This window comes from Temnothorax americanus, unplaced genomic scaffold, assembly GCF_048541705.1.
Source record: "Temnothorax americanus isolate GAGA-0224 unplaced genomic scaffold, ASM4854170v1 Scaffold9, whole genome shotgun sequence".
NCBI lineage: Eukaryota > Metazoa > Arthropoda > Insecta > Hymenoptera > Formicidae > Temnothorax > Temnothorax americanus.
In genome coordinates this window covers 14,254-36,801 of record NW_027509812.1, presented here as the reverse complement: position 1 = coordinate 36,801, position 22,548 = coordinate 14,254, and the positions used below count along the sequence as shown (strand labels likewise).

Below are 22,548 nucleotides of genomic sequence, written 5' to 3'. Positions count from 1 at the left end.
ACTCGGGAGCGAGTAAAACGTAATTGCCTCTGCGGTGGAAGTGTCACGTTACGATGCATATGCACGTGTCGAACTATACGGCGTTGCGCAGTAATTTGATTTGTAAAAACGTCCCTAAATGTGATGCACCGCTGCGCCTTGCAAGAAGCGCGAACGTAATTCACGCGTAGAAACTTAGTGTGCAATTTAATCGTTAAATATTTCACTTTCACGTATTTCGACGATTATATCATTCCGTTCTCTTCAGACGCACGTCAATACGGTAAATATCTTTTGTTAGATATATTTTACTGATGTCTATTTTTATTTCGTTTTACATATGCCGTTAAAAAAGCTTGATATACTTCAATCGTATAAATAAACACGGGAACATAATATTCGGACACCATTCTATACAAGAAAGCCTCAGGATACCGCGTGTCGTTCAGCTGTCACGTTAGGCCGACGTGCGTACGTCCTTACAACGTTTTCCTTTTAGTGCCGTTGCCAGGAACGTGGAAAGAGGCACTTCGCTATTTCAAACTTTGAGTTTGGAAAGCCGAAAAGATTCAGAAAAGATCGCGGAATTAATTTTCTAATTTTCATGATGGAAATTTGGCAAGATACTTTGCGATATCTTTCAACGATGGGAGTTAAAAGTAAAATTGTTGCTTAAAGCAAATCATCTCGACAAATTTTGCAGGCTTGCATCAGAAAGTTTCTTTCAACTTTATCGACATGATTTATAAGCAATGAAGGGATTCCAATACGACGAACATCTAACAAACAAATGTGCGTGGTAGGATCATGCGAGCAAGCAAAACATTAACGTGCGACGTTACGACGAGATTAGGAACTCTCTCTTATTTTTCCTTAGATGAACGTATCCTTCAGAGAGTCATAAAACGCGCCGTATTCTTGCTAGAAAGTAGCATGAATCTCTATAACGCGATGTTTCCGGTTGCTTCAGCGAAAGAATTGCGGTGCTCACAATGCGAAGCATCGCTAGTCGTATATTAGGGTGTAAAACGACATATGTGTCCTTCGAACTAAAGTTGGAGACGTGATGCGCGCTGCTGCAGTGCGCGTATATGGCCGGATAGAGCGAGCGGGAAAAAAAACTTGCGCACTTGATTCGCCATAAAATTCAATATTGTGTCACAGCGAGACGTGTTCAATGCTTCAAACACCGAGGTCGAGGCCGTAGGTAATAAAAATGGAGTACGTTACATCACAACGTCGCATTTTTTTTTCTTATTCTAAAACCGTTTCCTCGTTTCTTATCAACGGCCGTCTGACTAGCATCCGACATTGATAATTCCGCAATCCTAGTACAAACAAGCAATAAGAACTCTCATTGTGTTCGACTCGCAAAGAGTCCGTTCCGATAAAAATGCAAAAGATACAAATCTCCAATTTCCCTTTTAATTTTAGAGACGCCGTATTCGTGGAAGGTATACGAAAAGGAGTATAATCAAAGTACAGCATTCCGGAACTGCCTACGTTCGGTTCGGATTTTGCGTTCGCCGCGCGGCAATCTGATTTTATTGGTCGACAAACGTGGCGCGGGCACGTAGCCGGAACTTTATCGGAGTGTTATGCGCAGTCACAAAACGCCAGGAATTCTGATAGCGGCGAATTACGCAACGCGTGCCCCAGTTCCAAGAATTTTTCGATCCTGCAAACAGTGTGAGTCGGGAGGACCATTGAAATGCAACGGCGAAATGGATCCTCTCTCATCGCTATCGGCGAGATCGGACCAATTCGATATCGTTTTTGCCACCCCGGCCGGCAGCGGCGGCGCGCGGCGCGGCGTTTACTTGTCATCTTGATGTCCGACAACGTGCCAATTATACCGATGAATTCTGTCGCCCGTACACACGCGCCTTACCGCATTTGTTGCCCTTTCCCGTTACCGTCGTTGTTGTGACAAGCGTACGATAAACATCGGGGGCTACAGCGGCGACAGGCGCGCAAACCACCGGTCGGTTTCCGTATCCGCCATTTCGCGGGGACCATGTTAAATAATTTACCACGAATTGGCCCGCGCCCCGCGCCGGCGACATTGCCTATACTCGTCCTACTTTCACGGCCTTTCTATCGCTTCATCTACTTCCGTCTAATTCTCTCCCACCGCGCATACCTCCGGCACCGGTGCGCGGCGGCGGGGACTCACCCACACCCCCGGTGTGTTCTCCCTGCGTGCGCTTGTGTACATCCGCCCGCGTGTACCACCCTCACCCTCAACCCTCCGGTTCCTCGGTTTGCCTTCTTCGTCATACCCCGGCGCGTGTTTGTTCAGTCGGCGGTTTCGGCACAGGGGGAGGAGGGGTGTGCGCTGTGACGTCGTTTTCCCCGGATGCGGCGGTAAAGGAGCCGGCACCACGTTTGCACACCGCTCGGTGTTTACACGCGCGGCTCCGGACGAGTTACCGACGCCGACGTTATGAAGTTAAACAGGCCGGTGATAATAATCGCCATGGACAAGCGAAATTTATGGCTTCTTAATGAGTTTGATCATTGTTCATTAGCGGCCTCCGTCGTTACCGACACCCGCGCTTCCCAGATGAACTTGGGAGTGGAAAAATTTTGCACAATAGAAATTACCTATATCCTCAGGAAGCGAGAATCACGGTTCTCTTAGAACTCAAGACACCAAACTTTCAAGAGATAATTATTTGTTCCTTTTAGAAAAATTAGATTACATCAAATTGATGAATTGCTTTTTATGATTTATGTATGTAATCGCGCAGAATTAAAATTCTAAATGTCTGTAAATAAATTAAGACCACTCACGTTTTTCTATACGTATATCAAAGTCTATCTATCGTGCTTGCATCACGTTTATACGCATTTTATCAGCAAACTGGGTCAAGTTGGCGTGCTCGGGATAAAGGGAAGTAAGCGACGATTCCCTATTGAGAAATAAAATATTCGTTCAATGTCCTGTTTCCATCTTTTCCCCCTTTCGCGGCAACTGGGAAAGTACGTAAAGAGCATTTTGTCAAAGTTTTCCCAGTACATTCTTTACCTTGGCAAGAAAGTTGCACCTCGTATTTGCACAACGGCGCGTTGCTCGTGCGCGAAAATACCGGCCATTCGTTCTTTATGGATTCGAGAGAATACGCAATGGCGCGATTGTTAGTCTGAAGATTAATAGTTATGCAACGTCTCGTCCGGATGGATATATGTATATATGTGTATATATGTGTAGTGCGCTCCCTGCGCAGTTACCAACAGGCGATTTTAAAGACTCTAAAAACGCGCGTTTTTCTCGGTTCGCGCGCGAGTCGAGCGTCACCTCCCCGCCGTAGCGTTTCATTGTTTTTCCTGTTGTGCGTTCATCAACAGTGCGATTATTTTCTTTGCAAGATTTAGGTTATTTATCGAGTAAAAATGGGCAAGTCCATGCATAAATCGAGGAAGAGGAGGAAGTCATCGTCATTCAAGCATCGTGATCGCATTGAAGATCTGGAAAACAAGATATCGCAGTTGATCGAAGTAATCGAGGAGAGAGGTTAGATATCCACATGTCGAGTCTTTATCGCCGACCGTGTCCTCTGCTCTCGCATGTCACACTGACCAAGAGTCGGATGCGGAGAGACCTTCTGACGACATCATTAGGGAGGACAGTCCCGGTCGAGCGAAATCTGCCTCTCAGGTGGCAGAAATGGCAAATCCTGCTAGACAGGTTATGCCAGAGGATCCGCACGTTACAGGTGTGTACGTTCATCCCAGTTCTGTAATACAGACCGAGGAGTCGACACAACCTTTTCCGATTAATCGGAATACCTTTTCTTCTGTTGTGGCGGCGGTAAGTAACCTGCCAGACGATGGCTTGCCCACGTCCCCCCCGAGCAAGACGATAGTTTTGTCGGAGCCCGCTGCAGCAGAGGATTCGGCGGATACCTTAACTAGAGAGCTCTTCGGTGCCATAGGACAAATAGCAGAGACACAATCTTGGAACGACCTTGTTGTCCAGCAGTTGCGTGAGTTAATGCGGAAAGGCCTTCCCGCGGACCAGCGAGAAATTCTGTTTAAGAAGTACTCTCCCCCGGAGGAGGGAGAATTAGATTTCCTCAAGGCTCTTAAACTAAACATAGAGTGCAAATCGGCTTTAAAAATCGGAGAGGCATTGTCGGATCTTCTCAAACCGGAGGCCCAAAGCTCCCTCAACGCCGAGGCTCGTGCTGCAATCGGTAAATTTCAACGAAGGAATTAAGATCATAGCACACCTATTCTATCGTCTTTCCTTGTCTAGACGGGCTCTTGTCAAGCCGACATTTAATATTGTGGCCAAGAACACAGCCGATGCCATTCCGGTAGATAATTTATTGTTTGGCGCTTCGTTCGGTGAAGAAATTAAGAAAGCAGCCTTAATGGAGAAGTCGTCCAAGGACATTGTTAATGCGTCATTAACGCTCTCAAAAAAGACTCAGCAGCCAATTAAACGCCCGCTACAGACTGCACCCGTTAGGTCGGGAAATGCACGTGCCCCTGTATCGAGATCGAGACAGTTGGCGACAAGGAGAACAGGCGCGTCGAGCAGCAGTCGCCAGTCGCCGCACCGCTACAGGCCCCGCTACAGGTCCCATTCCAGGAGGCGTTAGAGGAAAGTCAGGTAACCGTGGACGGCAGGTTATCAAGGTTTTTACCCAAATGGAAGGAAATTACATCTGATCCAGTGATTCTCCAAGCGATAACAGGCTATAAGCTTCCCTTTTAGCACCATCCACCACATCAGGAGTTTGAACCCTCTATCCACTTATCAGACTGAGAGATGCAAATTTGTCGTCATTAGATAGATAATCTCTATGCTAAGGGCGCTATTGAACCTGTGTCAGATTGCGAGGTACAATTCCTGTCACCATATTTTGTCATTAAAAAACATTCGGGGGATTGGAGATTCATTCTTAATCTTAAGCGGCTCAATGAATATATCATTGCCCCGCATTTTAAACTAGAGAATTGGAAGACGGTAGTTCAGTTTTTTTCACCGAGTGATTTTCTCGCATCAATTGACATACAGGACGCATATTTGCATATTCCGATCTGTCCAGAGGATAGGAAGTATCTCCGTTTTCGGTTTCAGGGTCAATTTTTTCAATTTAAAGTCTTACCGTTTGGGCTCGCTTCAGCCCCTTTTATTTTTACTAAGTCCTTGAAACCTGCGTTATCGTATCTAAGAGAGAAAGGACTCTTTTTAGTCGCTTTTCTAGATGATTTCCTGATAATTGCACCCTCATACGAGGCATGTTTACGTAATATTTTCGAAACATCGAATCTTCTATCTTCGCTTGGATTTTTAATAAACGAACGGAAAAGTGTATTTTCTCCTTCTACATCCTGTCTTTACTTAGGTTTCATCTTTGACTCTATTTATTTTTCAGTTTCTATTCCTTCAGAAAAAAAGGGAAAAATTGCTGAAATTAACGCTGTCTTTCTTGGATAAGAAGTTTTGTACTATTCGAGAGTTCGCAAGTTTCATTGGCTCATTAATTTCGATCTGCCCAGCGGTCCAATATGGGATTTTACATACCAAGATTTTGGAAAGGGTTAAATTTCATGCTCTGCTAGATGCAAACGACAATTTTGAAGCGCGGATGACGCTTCTTTCTTCCATTAAAGAGGATCTTTTGTGGTGGAAAAATGTTTTTGCTGACACCTCTCAGCGTAATGTTATTCGTTCGGGCATCTTTACTCGGGAAATTTTCACCGTCGCCTCGCTAACCGGATGGAGTGCTGTCTGCGGGGAAAACCGCACACACGGGTTCTGGTCAGCGGAGGACAAGCTCAATCACATCAATTACTTGGAACTTCTGACTATATTTCATGCCTTGAAATGTTTTGCATTTGATTTAAAGCATTGCAACATTCTATTAAGAGTGGACAATGCAACAGCTCTCTTTTACGTGAACCGCATGGGATCGATTAAATTCCCCCACTTGTCGAATCTCGCCAGAAGAATCTGGTGCTGGTGTGCAGAACGTGACCTTCTCATCTACACCTCGTATATTCCCTCTGCCCAGAATTTTGAGGCAGATGCAGAATCTCGAACCATTTCTGAAGAAACAGAGTGGTCGTTAGAGCAAAGTTATTTTAGGATACAATAGGATTTTCGGTCCATTTGATATTGATTTATTCGCCGCATCTATCAATGCAAAATGTTCACGTTTTGTGTTTTGGTTTCCGGATCCGGAAGCTTTCTCAGTGGATGCTTTCTCTTTAGATTGGAGCAAATTTTAATTTTACGCCTTTCCCCCGTTTATTTTAATTTTAAAGGTTTTACGAAAAATTATCACGGACAGAGCGGAGGGAGTTATATTGGTTCCATGGTGGCCAGCACAACCCTGGTTCCCGCATTTTTTGCCGCATTAATTATTAATCAACCTGTGTATTTTGAACCGGACATTCACATGTTGTCATCTCCTTTTAGGGAAATTCACCCAGTCTGGAGCAAGACACGCCTGGCTGTCGCGAGATTATCCGGCAAGCCTTCCTAGTCAGAGGTACACTCACGGTTGCATTGAACGCGATACTCGCCTCTATTTCAGACGCTACGATGGCTCAATATGCTAAGCCAATTAGACTGTGGTGGTTCTTCTGTAAACAGAGACAAATTGATTGTTTCTGCCCGTCCTTTTCAGTATTTTTGGAATTTTCATCTTGGCTGCTACCGGAGCTTCGTTCTTACTCAACTCTGAACACGTATCGGTCAGCCATTTCTCTGCTTTCTGCAGAAGAAATAGGCTCACATCCGCTGGTGAGATGATTTTTTAAGGGATTGGCGGCGCTGAAACCACAGCGTCCTCGATACAATTTTATTTGGGATCCGGCGCAGGTGATTACCTATTTATCTACATTATACCCCCACGAGGATCTCTCTTTGGAAATCCTCTATAGAAAACTGGTAACGCTTCTCGCGCTCACGACTGCGCAAAGGATGCAAACGCTAGCAGCTATACAATTTTCAAACATCACAATTACCGACACCTTGGTCATCAAAATTCCAGCGAGGCTCAAGACTTCGAAGATTGGAAGACCGCAACCCTTGCTCATCTTTAAACCATTTGCGGACAGACCAAACCTATGCGTTCTTTCATTGGTGAAATTTTATTTAGACCGTACAAAAGAACTTAGAAGCAGAAAGGACGACTCGCTCTTTATCGCTACTCGCCTTCCAGTTTCATCCCAATCTCTAGGCCGTTGGGTTAAAACGGAGTTGAGCGCAGCAGGTATAGACACCTCTATATTCTCGGCTCACTCCACTCGCCATGCCTCGACATCATTAGCGGCCAGTAAGGGCATCAGTTTGGACGAAATTCGGCGAACTGCAGGGTGGACCAAATCTTCGGAAGTTTTCGCCCGTTTCTATAATTGCCCTATCGTCGAAGACCCTGTTTTCTGTTCCACTATACTTAATACGGGTTAACATATTAATTGTCCTTGTATTATCCAGTGCATAATTTAAATTCTGCTTTGTAAACAGGATCTCGGAGGCAAATCTGAGCTTTAAATATCTACACATATATCCATCCGGACGAGACGTTGCATAATTAATAAGTTGAACGAACTTACCTTAAGTGAAGTTCGACTGTAATTATGCTGTCTCGTCCGGATGGATAGTCCCACCCTCCCAAGCCCCGATTTCAGATTTGCAGCTTTAAAAGTATGAAGCGCTACGGCGGGGAGGTGACGCTCGACTCGCGCGCGAACCGAGAAAAACGCGCGTTTTTAGAGTCTTTAAAATCGCCTGTTGGTAACTGCGCAGGGAGCGCACTACACATATATACACATATATACATATATCCATCCGGACGAGACAGCATAATTACAGTCGAACTTCACTTAAGGTAAGTTCGTTCAACTTATTAATTTTACCTTGATATAATTCTCGTTCCTTATCACATTTAACACTCTGACTGCTATTATGTCACGCATATCTGGGTGACACATGAATTTCCGCAAGGAACTCAGTCATCCACATTCGTGAGTGACAGTTTTATTTTTGCCCGGTTAAGAATGATTTTATTAAATAATAAGTATTGATTAAGACATTAAAAAACAATAAAGTATTAAGCTAATATACTATAATAGATTTAATAAAAGCAAAATTATTGATTTTTATGTTTTTCTGCTTATATTTGTTCATTTCAAAAAGATTTATTATTTCCGGTTTGTGAATGACAGTTTTATTTATTCCATCTGAAATTATATTACTAAATATACGTACGTATTTTTCTTTATTTATTATTTATTTATTCTCTCGGGATGATTTATTTTGCATTCCAACCCTGCATATTTTGCAAACAACCGCATATTTTCTCGACTTGGGGTCTCCCGGCGGAGCGCAATGCCGAAATCAGTTTGGCAGCTCAAGTGTTAAAATGCACGTTCGACTTTTAACGGCGCGGTGAATATCGTTTAAGAAGTACGTGCACTCGAAAATTCCATTCCCTTTCCCTATATTCAGCGTGATATATATATATGATGTATAAAAATATGTAAAATACAATTTCCGCGCGCGCGACTCGCGCGTCAGTTCGTCCTTGAATCGCTATCCACCTATATCTTCTTTTTATTGCTTTCCGGATGTGTTGGTTTCTACCTTTCCGTATGTTTGGCTGGGACTCGTCGGTTCGCCAGGCGATGCCTGAATCTACAGAAAACAAGTCGCATCCACGTTTGCGCATCCGCGATGTTTACAGCGGTACTTTGATCGAATTACAAGGCTCGCACTTTCGCGCTGGCGAATGGCTGCGGCACGAATTGAATTTTTGCGTATTAGAAAATAGTCGGCGAAAATATCGATATCATGATGCATTCGGGCTCATAAAGAAAAACAAAGAAAAATGGTGTATATTTTATGAAAAATAAAATGGCCGCGTTCAGCAGACACAACTGTTGAGTGTCGTTTTATCAACACGCTACGTTGATTTGTTGGGTCTAAAAGTAAGAGCCAATCACGATTCGATTGTTACTGAGCGGTTTGTTCTGCTGAACGCGCCCAATATCACTGCCGCTGAAATCACAACTCGTCGCGCTTCAATTATTGCGTCAATATAAATGTACAATAATAAATTATACGTTAAAAAGTCCGAGCTCTGAATTTTTTTAAAGCTGCGCCGAGAGAGCGCAATAATGTTACGCGCATCGGGATGCCAACGATCAACGCTCGAGTCTGGTTCGCTATACTTATATATTCCTGTTAACAAAGCGGCGTCAATAAACTCGATCCATGTATACAAATCAATATGCCACGAATCAATTCGCTACTTCGCATCTGCTCTTCGCATCGTATAGGCGTGTTTGAAACCGTATACGCGGTGTCCCGGTGTATACACGGGCGCTGGTAATGCGATGTATTACCAATCCACGACGGCGTTCGTGTTTGCTTTGAATAATTACTCCGGGATCGTTGTGTCGGCGGATATACGTATGCGTCCCGCGTTACCCGAGAAACGGATATATTCCGCCACGCTCTCAAGTAAACGCGATACACGCGGCGCGTGCGAAAGCACAACCACGTATACGCGGCGGGTACCACGCACCGTGGACGGACGCACGTGCATACGTGCAACGCACGCGTGCACGCATACGGAATACGTAAGCGTCTGCGTGCGCGCCGGAGTCTGTCTAAGTCCATCAATTTGCTAGGTTCACGAGAGGATTTAACGAGGTAATAGGACTCGCCCCGGCGCTATTAACATTTTAATTGCGGCATTAACGATCCCCTTCCGCCTTTCGTATATATAACATTTAATCGGCACGTTCGCAACCGATCATACTCGTAATGATTCACCGTTAACGGCGCGGATTCGAAGTATTGAGGCTTCCAAGTATTGAAAGAAAGAGAACTTATGTCACACATCACTTTTAATCATTTTTACAAAATCCGCTCGGCACAGTCGCGCCGTGTTTATGTGCTCGTAGGGAGATTACAACATTTCGCGCGATGTTATCGTATATACGTACCTTGGTTTGCTCTTCGTAAATGTTTACGTAACGCATTCTATTTCCGATAAAGTAATCGCTATCTCGCGCAATTTTCATTCCGGGGCATAACTTCGGGTGATATGCACGGATATGCAAACGCGTCAACGTGTGAATATTCAGATGCACGTATATCAATGGGGCGCAAAGGTGGCGCAAGAGCGAAGCCCACGTGTGCTCGTTGTCGTTTGTTAACGAGTTACTTCGTGCGTACGGCCATTCATCACCTGGCATTAATTACATCGTATCATTAACACCGCCATCGTCTGTGCGATGAATCTCAGAGCTCACGTCAACGCGGAATTTGAATGCGCGCGAGATCCGGGCCGTCGTTATACGCGAGAGCATCATGTGTCGGTTGAGCTCTCTATTGATATTAAAATAGGAATCATATTTAAGGATTTTATATATTTATAAGGGTCTTATATACAATAATGCAAGGATCTTATATTATTATGTATCATATTTAAGAATTTTATTAAGGAAAAAATCAAAATAACTTCAGCGATAAGAATCGCGTATCGTCAAACGTCAGAAATCCCTCCAACGATAATTATAGATGATGCGTTTAATGTATAATCGAGTTATATAATATAAATAATTGTCAATCGTTATCAGATCGAAAAACCGTGTAACGGAATTCTTTTCTAAAACCGTCTTCTCCACAGTTATCAAATCAGATTTATAACACCGTCAAAAACCTGTAGGTTATGTGCCGGCTATCCCAAGTTGCGTTTTTCTTCTCGCGCCGCGCCCGGTGCCGAGTCTCGCAGTGGAAAAAGCCGATACACGTCAGCCGTGTTCGCGCTCAATTAATCTCCGACGGCGCGCGCGGCGGCGGTAGCGGATGCCCGTTTCGAAGGTAACTCTCTCTCTCGGTACCCGTTACGCACCTAAGGTCAACGAGGGAAAAGATAATGAGACCACTGTGGTCGGTTGGTCGGGCGTTAGACGCCAGGACGATGGATGAGACGGCTATGAAAGCCAATAAAATCGCACCCCCGACGGTTGGCGCGCCGTTATAAATCGGCAAGTAGACCGATTAATTGGGTTCACCCGATCGTGCAGCCCCCATTCAGTGAACGCGCGCTCTCCGCGTTTTGTTTCTATGCGCGACCACACGCGCGCGTACACGCTCTCTCTCTCTCTCTCTCTCTCTCTCTCTCTCTCTCTCTCTCTCTGGGTAGTCTGCACGGGTACGGGTGCGCCCCGAGTTCGCTTGGTCCGGGAACGTTCGACCACTTTGCAGTTATTTGGTTATTTCTATCGGCGCCGACGGTGACTGACTAAAACTCCAAAATTTGCGCTTCTCACAGTGAGAAAACGTATACGATACCGGGCCGCATTGTTACCTGATACGGGACCCGTTAACGCAGCCGCAGAAACGCAACGAGGCACTTGTCCGAGAATGCGCATGTTTCTCGCTGGAGAATTGCCATGTCGCGTGCGTACGGTGGGTCGGCAATGCGTTGCAATCGCGTAACTATGGTGAGAATGTCCGTAATAACGCGTCTGAACTTATTAGAGGTGATATTTGATTGTTTAATGCGAAATCGAAAAGAATTGGTTGCAGAATAACGTAATAAGATTAGTTTCATGCTAAGAGAATATTAATTAATCATATTATTATGCAGAGTTACAAAAGACTTGCGAAAAATTTATCGTTAAAATATATGAGATTGGATCTTAAGATATATACGAAAAACAATACAACGATCTTAAGATTATATCAAAATCTAAAATAATATATATATATATATATATATATATATATCTTTGAAAAATTATATTTATTATAATTATACATAGGTATATATATCACTTTTACGAAGAAGAATCATATCCTTTCCGTAAGGATAATTTGTCGCTTTCCTGTACTTTTCAGTGCCTATATCAGACGTTAGCGCTGTGGCCGGTTTCAAAGCTCGGATACCTTGCGACATCGATCCGCCGATTAAAGACGAGATGGTCATCATGGTATTTTGGTACAGAGATGAAAAGGACAGTGAACCAATATATCGCATGGACGTTCGGGGAAGGAAGCTAGTTCAGGCAAGGCTTTGGTCAGATCCGTATGTGTTCGGTGAAAGGGCGGTTATGAAGACGGACGTAAAGCCCGCCGAGTTGGAGATAGATCCTTTGGAGTCCACGGACGGTGGTATATACAGATGTAGAGTGGATTTTAAAAATAGTCCCACGAAGAATCAGAAGATTAATCTTACGGTCATAGGTGAGTTTCAACGAAAACTTGGTATTTCTATATTTCCGCGTATATATAACTCCATAAGTGACAATTGCTATTACAGCTATTACTTATTTAAAAGCACTTCTGTCAAATGTGATTATTATCACAATTCAATATCTTCATCAAAATTCATCAATCTTCAGCATTTTTAGATTTTATTAAATCTTAAGTTGATTCGCGGTATTTATGGAGCAATTGAGAAGAAACGCGATACGTTATTTATAAAAATTATTAAAATCTTTTTCATTTGTGATAGATAGAGAAATAAATTAAGATAAAGACTGAATAAAATTAACTAACAATAAGTGACACCTTTATGCAAATAGAAAATTCTTTAAATAGAGATATATGTAATTTTATATCAATTATTTGAGATTATAAAATTATAAAAATGTAATACATTAAACATTTAAATATAAAAAAATGCAAAAATTGAGACTAATGACTATAGTTAACCGACACATTGATTGTAAATACAATGAATTATATGCACGAATAAAGAGGTATGAGATAGTATTTACATCTGTCATTCATCTAAAAAATTTTCGATATAAAACATAATTTATGCAAACCGATGAGGCATAATTAAAAAAAAAAAAAAAAAAAAAAAAAATAAATTACAAATAATCTGAAAATATGTAATCTCGATTGATCGCAAATGCTCTCTTGGGATTAATTTTCCATTATTATTCCAATTATCTGTTATTACGACGGACTGTGGCATTTTATGACGCAAATTTTGTGGCTTATCGAGCGACACGTAGGCGGACAGATCGTGTTTTATGGAATTTTAATCAGGCGGCGCGTATGAGCAGCTATCTCTCCATTCATTCGTGATTTATTCGTTTTACATTATATCCGTGGGTGAGATTTACGCGGGCGGTGCGTAACCGCGGAAAACAGTAGTAAATCGAAAAGATAGTTTGATTCGTTCAACCTCAACCTTCCACGCGCAGCGGACAGTCATGTGGAAATAGAGCCATGAGACGAAATGAAGTTACGCGAGGTCGGTTGGATCAATTCCAGCGAGATGTAGGAAGTAGGAACAAACAGCCGGATCATTGCGGTTTGATGCGTTCAGTTATAAGGTCGCTGCAGTTTAAGCAATTCTGAATCAATTAATTTAACGTCATAGTACCGATTCAACAGGTGTTAGCCTCATCCGAGGTCGCCGACGTGCAGGAAAAAAAAAAATCAAAGACCTGGGCCGTTATGTCTTAATTCTCATTTCGCGGCCGCTATCCGCTGGCAGACCATTTCGCGATACAAAAATTCGATAGCGTTGCCTGGCCACGCGCCGCGGATACAGATATTTTAACGTATTCGATTCAATTTCCGTCTATCGAGAGCCATTAAAACACAGTTCAAATTATTATTGCATCGTATACGGAGACCAGGTGTCGAATATATTATAGATTTATGACAAATGAAATCGATCTTATTAGGAAACGATAACAAAGGAAATCGCGCATATAATTCGACATAACGGACACGCGGCGCATGCCGATGTTACGGAAATAATGTCCTATGATCGGAATTCAATTTGCTGACAGTGCCGCCGAAAAAGCCGGTGATATATACCGACACTAAAAGGACTCCGGCTCAAATACTGGAAACGTTTAACGAGGGAAGCGAGAAGTTCCTGTTGTGCGAGGTGATCGGAGGTACACCTCCACCGAGGGTCACGTGGTACCTCAACGACAGAATCCTGGACGACACGTATACGCATATGCACGACGTAACGACAAATCGGTTGGATATCCCGAGTGTCACCAGGGACTTTCTGAGGTCGAGGCTAATTTGCAAGGCGACCAATACTCAACTTATGACGCCCCTGACCTCTGCGGTCATTATAGATATGAACCGTGAGTGTAATTGAGATATTCGTTATTCATATTAATCGGAAACTTTAGAAATTCTTAGAATTAAATTATGGATAATGAAGTAATTTTTATGTAATAATTTCTTACTTCATCTTTTCCCCGTCGTTTTTGTTTATTATGTTGAAATTCGATGAAAAAGGAATTGAAAAATTTTGTGTAATTAGGTATGTAATTTAATGTCAATTAATTTATTTCTCATTGCACTATAATTTCATCCGAGGTTTATTAGTAAAATTAATAAATTGATGATGCATAACGTGGAGTAGAAAATTAAAATATCATGCATGGATATTTTATACCAAAACTCATTTTGTGCATAATTGTTCATCGCAGTGAAGCCGCTCGTGGTCAACATTACGAATAAGCTATTTCATTTGTCGGCATTAAAAACTTACGACATCGAGTGTGAAACCTCGGGTGCTAAACCGGGAGTGATATTCAGCTGGTACAAAGGGACTCATCATGTCAGGCACATGGCTAGGACTGTGAGTATGTCTTCCTCGAACAGACGGAATTATCGTTTTACGATGTAAGACTTCGTCGTTTTTACGTTGCAATGGCATGGATTCTGAGTTCTTCGTAGTTCTCAGACAATCCGAACATCACGAAAAGTGTGCTGAGCTACGTGCCGACCATCGAGGACGATGGAAAATTTTTGACGTGCAGGGTGGAAAATTCCATAGTGCCTAACAGTGGCTTGGAGGACAAATGGCGTTTGTTGGTGTATTGTAAGTTATTATATCTCTTCCCTCATGGTCTAAGTTACTTTAAATTACTCATAGAAACTTTTATTAGTATCCGAAATTCGACTTGAAATTATTTTAAATCTTGATACGTTTCTCGTTTTTCTTGTTACCATTCTCTTTTCAACGACACATTTTCTAATTGTCGATCGCGTGCAAAATTATAATAAATAAGAGACATTTCTCGCTACCGATGCTTTCAGACGCACCGCTGGTGAGCATTAAGTTGGGTTCCAGCTTGAGGGCGAACGACATAAACGAGGGCGACGACGTCTACTTTGAGTGTGACGTGCAAGCCAATCCAAAGTCTTACAAGCTACTTTGGTTCAAAGACGGCAAGGAATTGCATCAGAACGCCACCGCGGGGATTATTCTTCCTGGTGGACAATCCCTGGTATTACAGAGCGTGACGAAAAGCTCCGCCGGGGAATATTCCTGCATGGCAGTCAATGTCGAAGGGAAATCCATGAGTCGACCGGTAACCCTCGAAGTGATGTGTGAGTACATCCCTTTCTATATCCGAATCGATCCGCGTGACTGATATCGGGGAATTCGGCAGAAGTGTTTTTAATTCATCATCTCGAGTCTCCATCTGGTATAACGATTGGAATAACGTCGTTATTCTAATTTTATTAATACATTCACTTTCTTATCGCAACATCGTCGATATTGAGTCGGAGCGCTGGTAAATCGCGTTTACATAGAAGCGTCAATTATCGGCGTTCGCTTGTAAGGAATGGAAATCGAAAGCCGCCGACGCGGGCTCACGGCCCGGCCCTTATTTTTCCCCGCCCGTGACGCTCACGAGCGCGAGAGCGTGCACCGCGGTAAATTGAATCTACCAGCCGGCGCCCTCGTATTTTCAGACGCACCGATTTGCAAGGACGGCTCTTACACCCAAGTGGTCGGCGCCCTGAAGCACGAAACGATCTCGCTGGTCTGCGGCGTACAGTCGAAACCGCCGCCCACGACCTTCCACTGGACGTTCAACAACTCCGGGGAGTTGATGAGCGTGCCGGCCACGAGGTACGCGCAGGTCAAACCGCTCAGCCTGATCACGAGTCACTGGCACGGCTCCAGACTGAATTACACACCGGAGAACGACATGGACTACGGCACGGTCGCCTGCTGGGCGAGAAATCGGATAGGGGCGCAGAAGACGCCCTGTCTCTTTCAGATCATCGTCGCCGGGAAGCCCTATCCCTTGCAGAACTGTACGGCCCTCCAGTCGACCACCGGACCCTACGCGTACCGAATGGGTAAGCGTTAGCCCGAGAGGGTATACCCCGGGAACCCCCGCAACGACCTGCTAACTGCGCCATTACACCGGCCATCATCGTGGCTGACGCCTTATGGTCGATGCCCTTGTTGCGTTCAACAGCTTGTTTCCTTGTTTCCCCTCGAAAGACACGATAACCGTGAAAACGCCCGTGAAATTAGTTTTTATCGATCATCAATGCTCTCGAATGGAGGAGCCGTGTCTTTTCTCCTATAATTCGATTAGATAATTGACGCGAGGCTTTGTGGTAAAATCGTTATTTGCATTTTTTACAGAACGTTTATTATTTTCGCTAATTTCTGTGAATGAAAAGCCGCAAGGTATTTTATTCACCCCGATTTTAATTAAACTAACAATAAGATTCACTTTTTTTTTTGGCAAACAATGCAACGCTCGAACATAACTCATTTTAAATGTCGGCTTTCACATTCGTTCTGATTTATGATCGCGCGCCTGAGGATTTATAGTTATTTAGAATAGTAATTTTCGATCAGCACTGCTAATTACAGTCCGCCGGTATATGGTATATACTTATTATGCAAGTCTAGCTAAAACTATTATCCAATTAATTCGGTCTGGCCCCCCCCCCTCTCTCCCTAATCGACGCTATCGAGTGTGCTTTGCCACGACGACGCTCGCGCCGGGAAGCAATTAGGTCTAGCGAGTCCGAATGTTTTTCTTCCTCCGGGAAGGAGCTTAACCGCCTCGATATGTGTGCGTCCGTGTGAAACAGGTCACGAAGACTTTAAAGCCACCGACTCGAGGGACTCGGACTCGCTGATCGTCAGGTGCTCCGAGGGATTTGACGGTGGTTTGCCCTTGACTAATTACGAGCTAGAGGTCTACAGCGAGGAGAGCGTTTATCATGTCAATACCATCTACCTGAACCACACCGATAGATCCGGCTTATCCGGTCCAGTTTTCGAGGTCTCCGGCTTAGAGCCGGGACGGAATTACAGGCTTCATCTTTATGCCGTCAACGCGAAGGGCCGGAGCGATCCCGTTGTTCTGGAACCGGTCACGCTCAAAGGAGTAGCGATGTACACCACCGGTGAGTTTTTTATTCATTTTTCTTTTAAACCGCCCCTTGAGATTCTAATGAAATAATAACGATGTTATTATTTCAAAGTAGCGATTTCATACTCGCGATCCGAGCGGCACACAGAGACGAGCGTCACATGTTTCGGCAATTACTTAGAACCGGGGCGAGCTGATTAAACGAATGTTCGCCGTGCACGATGATACGTATTAAATCTTTACCGGCAAAATTCACAATCCCGATGAAACCGTGCTCGAGATTACGAAACGTCTCTCGAGAGTTTATTCTTGGGAATACCTTCGCTGTATCTTTCCCATGTGTAATTTCCAGTTATTATTAGCGGTCTTAATGTATGTAGATTGTATTACGTCGATAGAGTGTTTGCCCGTCGTGATTAACCCTCCTACTTTCATTACGTAATCTTAACGTTAGAGGCAAAATAATAACGAGGTGAGTTAATAAAGCGCTAACGACCGTTGTGGAAAGAATTCCGAAACGTTCGGCTGGGGTTCTTAATTGGACCGAATTGCACGACGGAGTTAAGTATACACGTCGGCACATCGTAAATGCTTTTGTTTGATTTCGACGAAATTGTATGCGCATTTGGATCAACCTTATTTTTATTTCTAGGCCAAGGAAACTTGCTTACTAACATGTCTCCTCGTATCTCTCATCTACACAGACCTTTCTTTAAATTTTCGTCGTTCTATTTCACAGTTCTATTTTTACAGTCCCTTTTACAGTTCTATTTTACGGTTCTATATTTCCTTGCTGTATTCATAAACTGTAACTATACTCAAATGGAGCGATGCATTTAATTCTCGCTACAGCGGTAGAATATTTAACAAATGTTTCACTAGTTCGGTTATCGATCTTGGCAATAGAGACTTTCAAATTCTGACATCGATCTATTTCTATTTCGGATTCGGTAGTCGGTGGAATCGAGGACTTGCCGTGACACTTCTGTAATCAAGTACTAGACATATCGGATTGATAAAATATTAATGCATATCGACGGGTGGGCGGCGTCAAGTTGAGCGTTGACATTACTAATCAGCGACTTCCGTCAAAACTTCCCGATGTAATTATACGAAATTTCGATTGAGAAAACGCGGCCGGCGCGCCGCGCCTCCCGCCGAGTATCACCGCTGTTCCGCGCGGGCCTTGAATTAAAATCCCATAAAGCCCAAGTCTCTTTCCTCGTCGCTACCTCATTTCAGCTGCATTTATCGTCTTTAATTTCCATCCTCATGGGTTATTCATGCCGGCTCGCGCACGATTCCGCCGTGCGGTAACGCGAACGTGTGGCAACCCGTATATATATCGTCGTCCCGTGTGCGTGTGCACGCACGCGGGTGCACGCGCACATCCCGCGACCGGCAAAGCTCATCCCGAATCCTGGCTGCGTATCACCTTCACCGTCGCGTATCGGCAAGCGCTTGAAGCCCCTCAGACGTTCTCAGACAGCCCCTTCCCTCCCGTCCAAGTAGCTTCTACCTATTCCCGCGGGGGTGGCAAATGCTCCCTCTTAACGGTACAGCAATGGAGAAACGCGCGCGGGGTGGGAAAGGAGCTTTCGAGACCCCGGGATGACGGACTCAGACAATCGCGTTTCGCGTGTCCGCCTTTCGTTCTCGATCGTATATATACGTTCGCGGGCGTGTATGCGCGTCACGGTATATATGCATGTGTGACCATACACACACACACACACACACACACTCTCGTAAGGAGACCGTTCGTTGGCTAACGAACCGAGGCGTTTTCTGAATTCTAAAGAGCCTGGCCATCTCTGTCCGCGGACCCGATTCTCCGCCTTCCTCTTAATCTTTGCTTCCGAAAGCTGCCTGCGTTTTCTCCGTGATCTAATAAGTACACGGAAAAAGCGAATCTCGTTTACCGGACACGTTGGGACGAACGACGCTACCGGACGCTGGCTGTTGATGTCGCCATCAGTTCGAATGTCCATCCTGATGAGGATGAATGTTCTTTGCCGGTCGAGAATATATACGGATATATACGTTAGGAAATCGCACGTTTTGCGCGCAACGACCAGCCGTTAATCCTGCGACGAGTGTGATGCAGCGAGCGGAATTAAATATCGCGATATCCCAAGCTGACGCTTTAATACGACGAGTCAGTCAAGTATAAACCGAACTTTTCCACCGCTGAACAAGCGATCACGCAAAGCCAAGACCATTTGAGCAAGTTAGTAAACACGATGAGCGAGTAAGCAGTACCGAGTGCCGTTGCACAACGCTCTATTATCAAATTTTTGACCAAAGAAAATGTTAAACCGATCTCCGACCGAGATCTTGGAGAGACTACGCGCACAGTTCAGTAATGAGACGTCGAAGACACATTAAAAGTTTATCGTGGCGCTGGGAGGACAATTCAAAAATAACGAACAGGTGGAAGCGTTCGTTGCAAGTGGCTTCGAACACGTCCCACTTCTTTTTATGACACGGGAATGAAAAAGCTGCCAATACGGTGGCGCAAGTGCTAAGATGTTCAGAGAAACTATGTAGAAAAATGACTTGTGTATGTGCATTAGAAATACTTTAACTGAATAAGGAGTTTATTTATTTATTTTTTTATTATTTTTTTTTTTAATAGAAAAGTTCGGTCTATATTTGACCGACCTTCGTAAATCCGGAATTCAACGTTATAAATAGAACGGAAACATAATAATTAATGTAAAATATTCTTCCCAAATTCCACAAGTTACTCGATTTATTTCCCCGTATTCGAGGGATTAAGAATAGACCTCGTAGAAATTATTACCGGTTTTATCCCATGAAATTTGCATGACGATTCCCCCTCGTATGGATTTTCGTCTCATGTAATGTTAAAAAGCTGTAATGCACCGCGCGCGGGCAGATAAAACGTCTCTTGCGAGAGAGAGAGAGAGAGAGAGAGAGAGAGAGAGAGAGAGAGAGAGAGAGAGAGAGAGAAAGAGAGAGAGAGAGAGAGAAAGAGAGACGCGAATTGCCGATACAAAATTTGCCGTTTAATGGAAATCGATTTGCTGGAATCCAAAAAGAAAACGCCCAAGCGCATTCCCATCGTTACGCACTTAATCCGATGTGGCTGATTGCCGCTTAATTGTGATGTGCGCGTATTGTCGATGGTCCAAAACTAACTTGACATTCGTACGGGATCGATAATGCGCGCGCCGTGCTCATCTCGCAAGTATCGTCATCATCGGATAAACCGATAAAGCCGCGTGCATACTTTAACATACACGTAAACGGCGACGGGATCGATAAAATGCTCCTTGCATCGTCGCGCTGTTAATGTTCACGTTCGTTAATTATGTCAAGCGCGCGGAGAACGTAAAACTATTAAATATTAATAGCGAAATGACATTCGCGTTTGAAACAGACTATATTCTGTTTTGGCTTTCCGCGAACAAATTTACTCGCACACGCACGCAATAAGATCCTTTTTATTTTATCAACGAAACACAGATTTTGCTGCAATATCGAATAATTGGTTAGTAAAATTGGTCAAGCTCACGTCGAATGTGCAGCAGCAGCAACAGCAGCAGCGACGGTTTTGCTACGGCAGCAAAATTCTCTTTCCCCGTACAGATATCGAATATTTTATCGAAAGGCAGAGATCTAGTTTCTTTCGAATTAAGCCGATTCTCTTACGTTTAAATCTTGCTTGGAATCTAGTCTCGAGAATTTATCTCCTACTTGATTATCATTTGGAAAACGGGTCACACGCTATCAGCATCCAATCCAGCGATATATATTCCAAGAGATCGAAGCGCTCATTATTTCTAGAAAAGTACATCGGACCCTCCCACAAGTCACGATTTTTTTCTTTACGCTTGTTTCGCAGGTCGCGGTATCTCGGACGAGACGACCGATTACAGCCTCCTGGTGGCGTGCTTCGCCGGCGGGGTAACCGCTATTTGCATTCTGATCGTCGGGATAACGCTGACCCTGTACCGGCGAAACCATCCGACGATGCATCAGACGATGAAGACGCGGGCGGTGGAGCCGGTGCAGTATGAGGGCAAGGAGGACCGGCCGGCGGCGCCGCCGGCGACAAACGGGGCACACCGGGATAACTTGAAGGAGCAGATAAACGCGGACGTGCCGGATGACGATCCGGACGTGATACCGAGCAAGACCGCGGAGAGGCGGCCGGACATCTTCGAGCCGGGCTACGCGTCCGGCAAGTCTTCCGAGCGCGCCAAGGACTTCAGGTGCCTCGAGGACCTCGATTATCCGTCGCCCTCGTCGGTGCTTCACGCCAAGGACTCCTGGATCTATCCGAACGGTTACGCGGAGAGGACCGAGAGGTGCCTGAGCCCGATGCGGCCCAGCACGCTGCCGGTGCATCGCACCCACGACATCTACACGAGGAGTCTGCGTGTACAGGAGAGTTGTATATAGACGGAGGTATAGCGTCTTTGCGCCCGATTATCCGGGTCAGTACCCTCCGATGCTCGCCAAACCGTCGTCGTACGCGATTAAACGACGCTTGTAAATAGACAATAAATACCGTTAAGGACTCACCCCCCCCCCACCTGACCGGCACGTCGATTCGACACATTCCTATTCTTGTTTTTCACCTAGCCTGTAAGAGGTAGCCTCGTTAGCTTCGTTTCTAAGGGAAACGTGATACTTGGAACGTCAGGGCGCGATCATGCGCGTGTACAGAGACAATAATTTTCCGCCGTTGAAAATAAAAAAAGAAAAACAGACTTCCCGTCACCTCTCTATCTCTCGTCGGAAGCCTTCCCGTTAAAACTACTCGCGAATGTCTGAAGAAGCGTATAATTGTTTTGTCTACACGGATGTTTTATCGTGCTTCGTGGTTAATTAAATGATCAAATATAAACATTTGTATATATAGATAAATAAATCTTGTTGTTTAATATGCACATCCTCGCTGTTGTTATTTACACACGTTTTCCCAAGCGATGCGCGCACCGGTCTTCATTAGCGGGCAGATTAGCATTAGCTATATATCAAAGCTCCTCGCGCGGTACGCCGAAGTTGGAGTAAGTATTAAAGAGGGATTAATTACTTCCGGACAAGTCTGACATTTCATTTTCCACGACTCGAACTTATTTTCGGTTAACGAGACGCTTCGACGCGACTAAAAATTGTCCGTCGCCGCTCGACGCTTCGAGCGCTGCTCGGTATACGAATTCGTCGGACACACTCGCGTATAACGTTCGCGTGCTCGCCACGCTGACAGTTTGACAGGTTGGTGAATTGGTTCGCCGACCGATCGCAAATTGGCACTCACTAACAACGTCATACGGCAATATTCGCGCGTGATACGAATGGGGCCGAGAGCTGTATGGAATATTAACCCAGATCAATTATAGGTAAATTGACTCGGGGCGAAAGGTATCGCACATT

General features: G+C 44.4%; 1 protein-coding gene and 1 pseudogene across 4 annotated transcripts in view; both read left to right on the top strand.

Moving 5' to 3' along the window:
• Nucleotides 1-22,057, top strand: part of LOC143907883 (protein turtle homolog A) — a 36,698-nt gene extending 14,641 nt beyond the window's left edge. For all 3 annotated transcript variants that reach the window (XM_077424941.1, XM_077424939.1, XM_077424940.1), the window contains exons 3-10: nucleotides 11,858-12,202; nucleotides 13,771-14,082; nucleotides 14,434-14,585; nucleotides 14,684-14,828; nucleotides 15,047-15,340; nucleotides 15,710-16,102; nucleotides 16,856-17,173; nucleotides 21,011-22,057. In XM_077424941.1, coding sequence (XP_077281067.1) covers nucleotides 11,858-12,202; nucleotides 13,771-14,082; nucleotides 14,434-14,585; nucleotides 14,684-14,828; nucleotides 15,047-15,340; nucleotides 15,710-16,102; nucleotides 16,856-17,173; nucleotides 21,011-21,570 — 2,519 coding nt within the window. In that variant the 3' untranslated portion in view covers nucleotides 21,571-22,057. The remainder of the gene's footprint in view (nucleotides 1-11,857; nucleotides 12,203-13,770; nucleotides 14,083-14,433; nucleotides 14,586-14,683; nucleotides 14,829-15,046; nucleotides 15,341-15,709; nucleotides 16,103-16,855; nucleotides 17,174-21,010) is intronic.
• On the top strand, nucleotides 3,201-7,760 carry LOC143908072 (uncharacterized; annotated as a pseudogene). Its single transcript, XR_013260030.1, has 2 exons — nucleotides 3,201-4,600; nucleotides 6,416-7,760. The product of XR_013260030.1 is annotated as an uncharacterized LOC143908072 (transcript).
• Nucleotides 22,058-22,548: the final 491 nt, after the last annotated feature.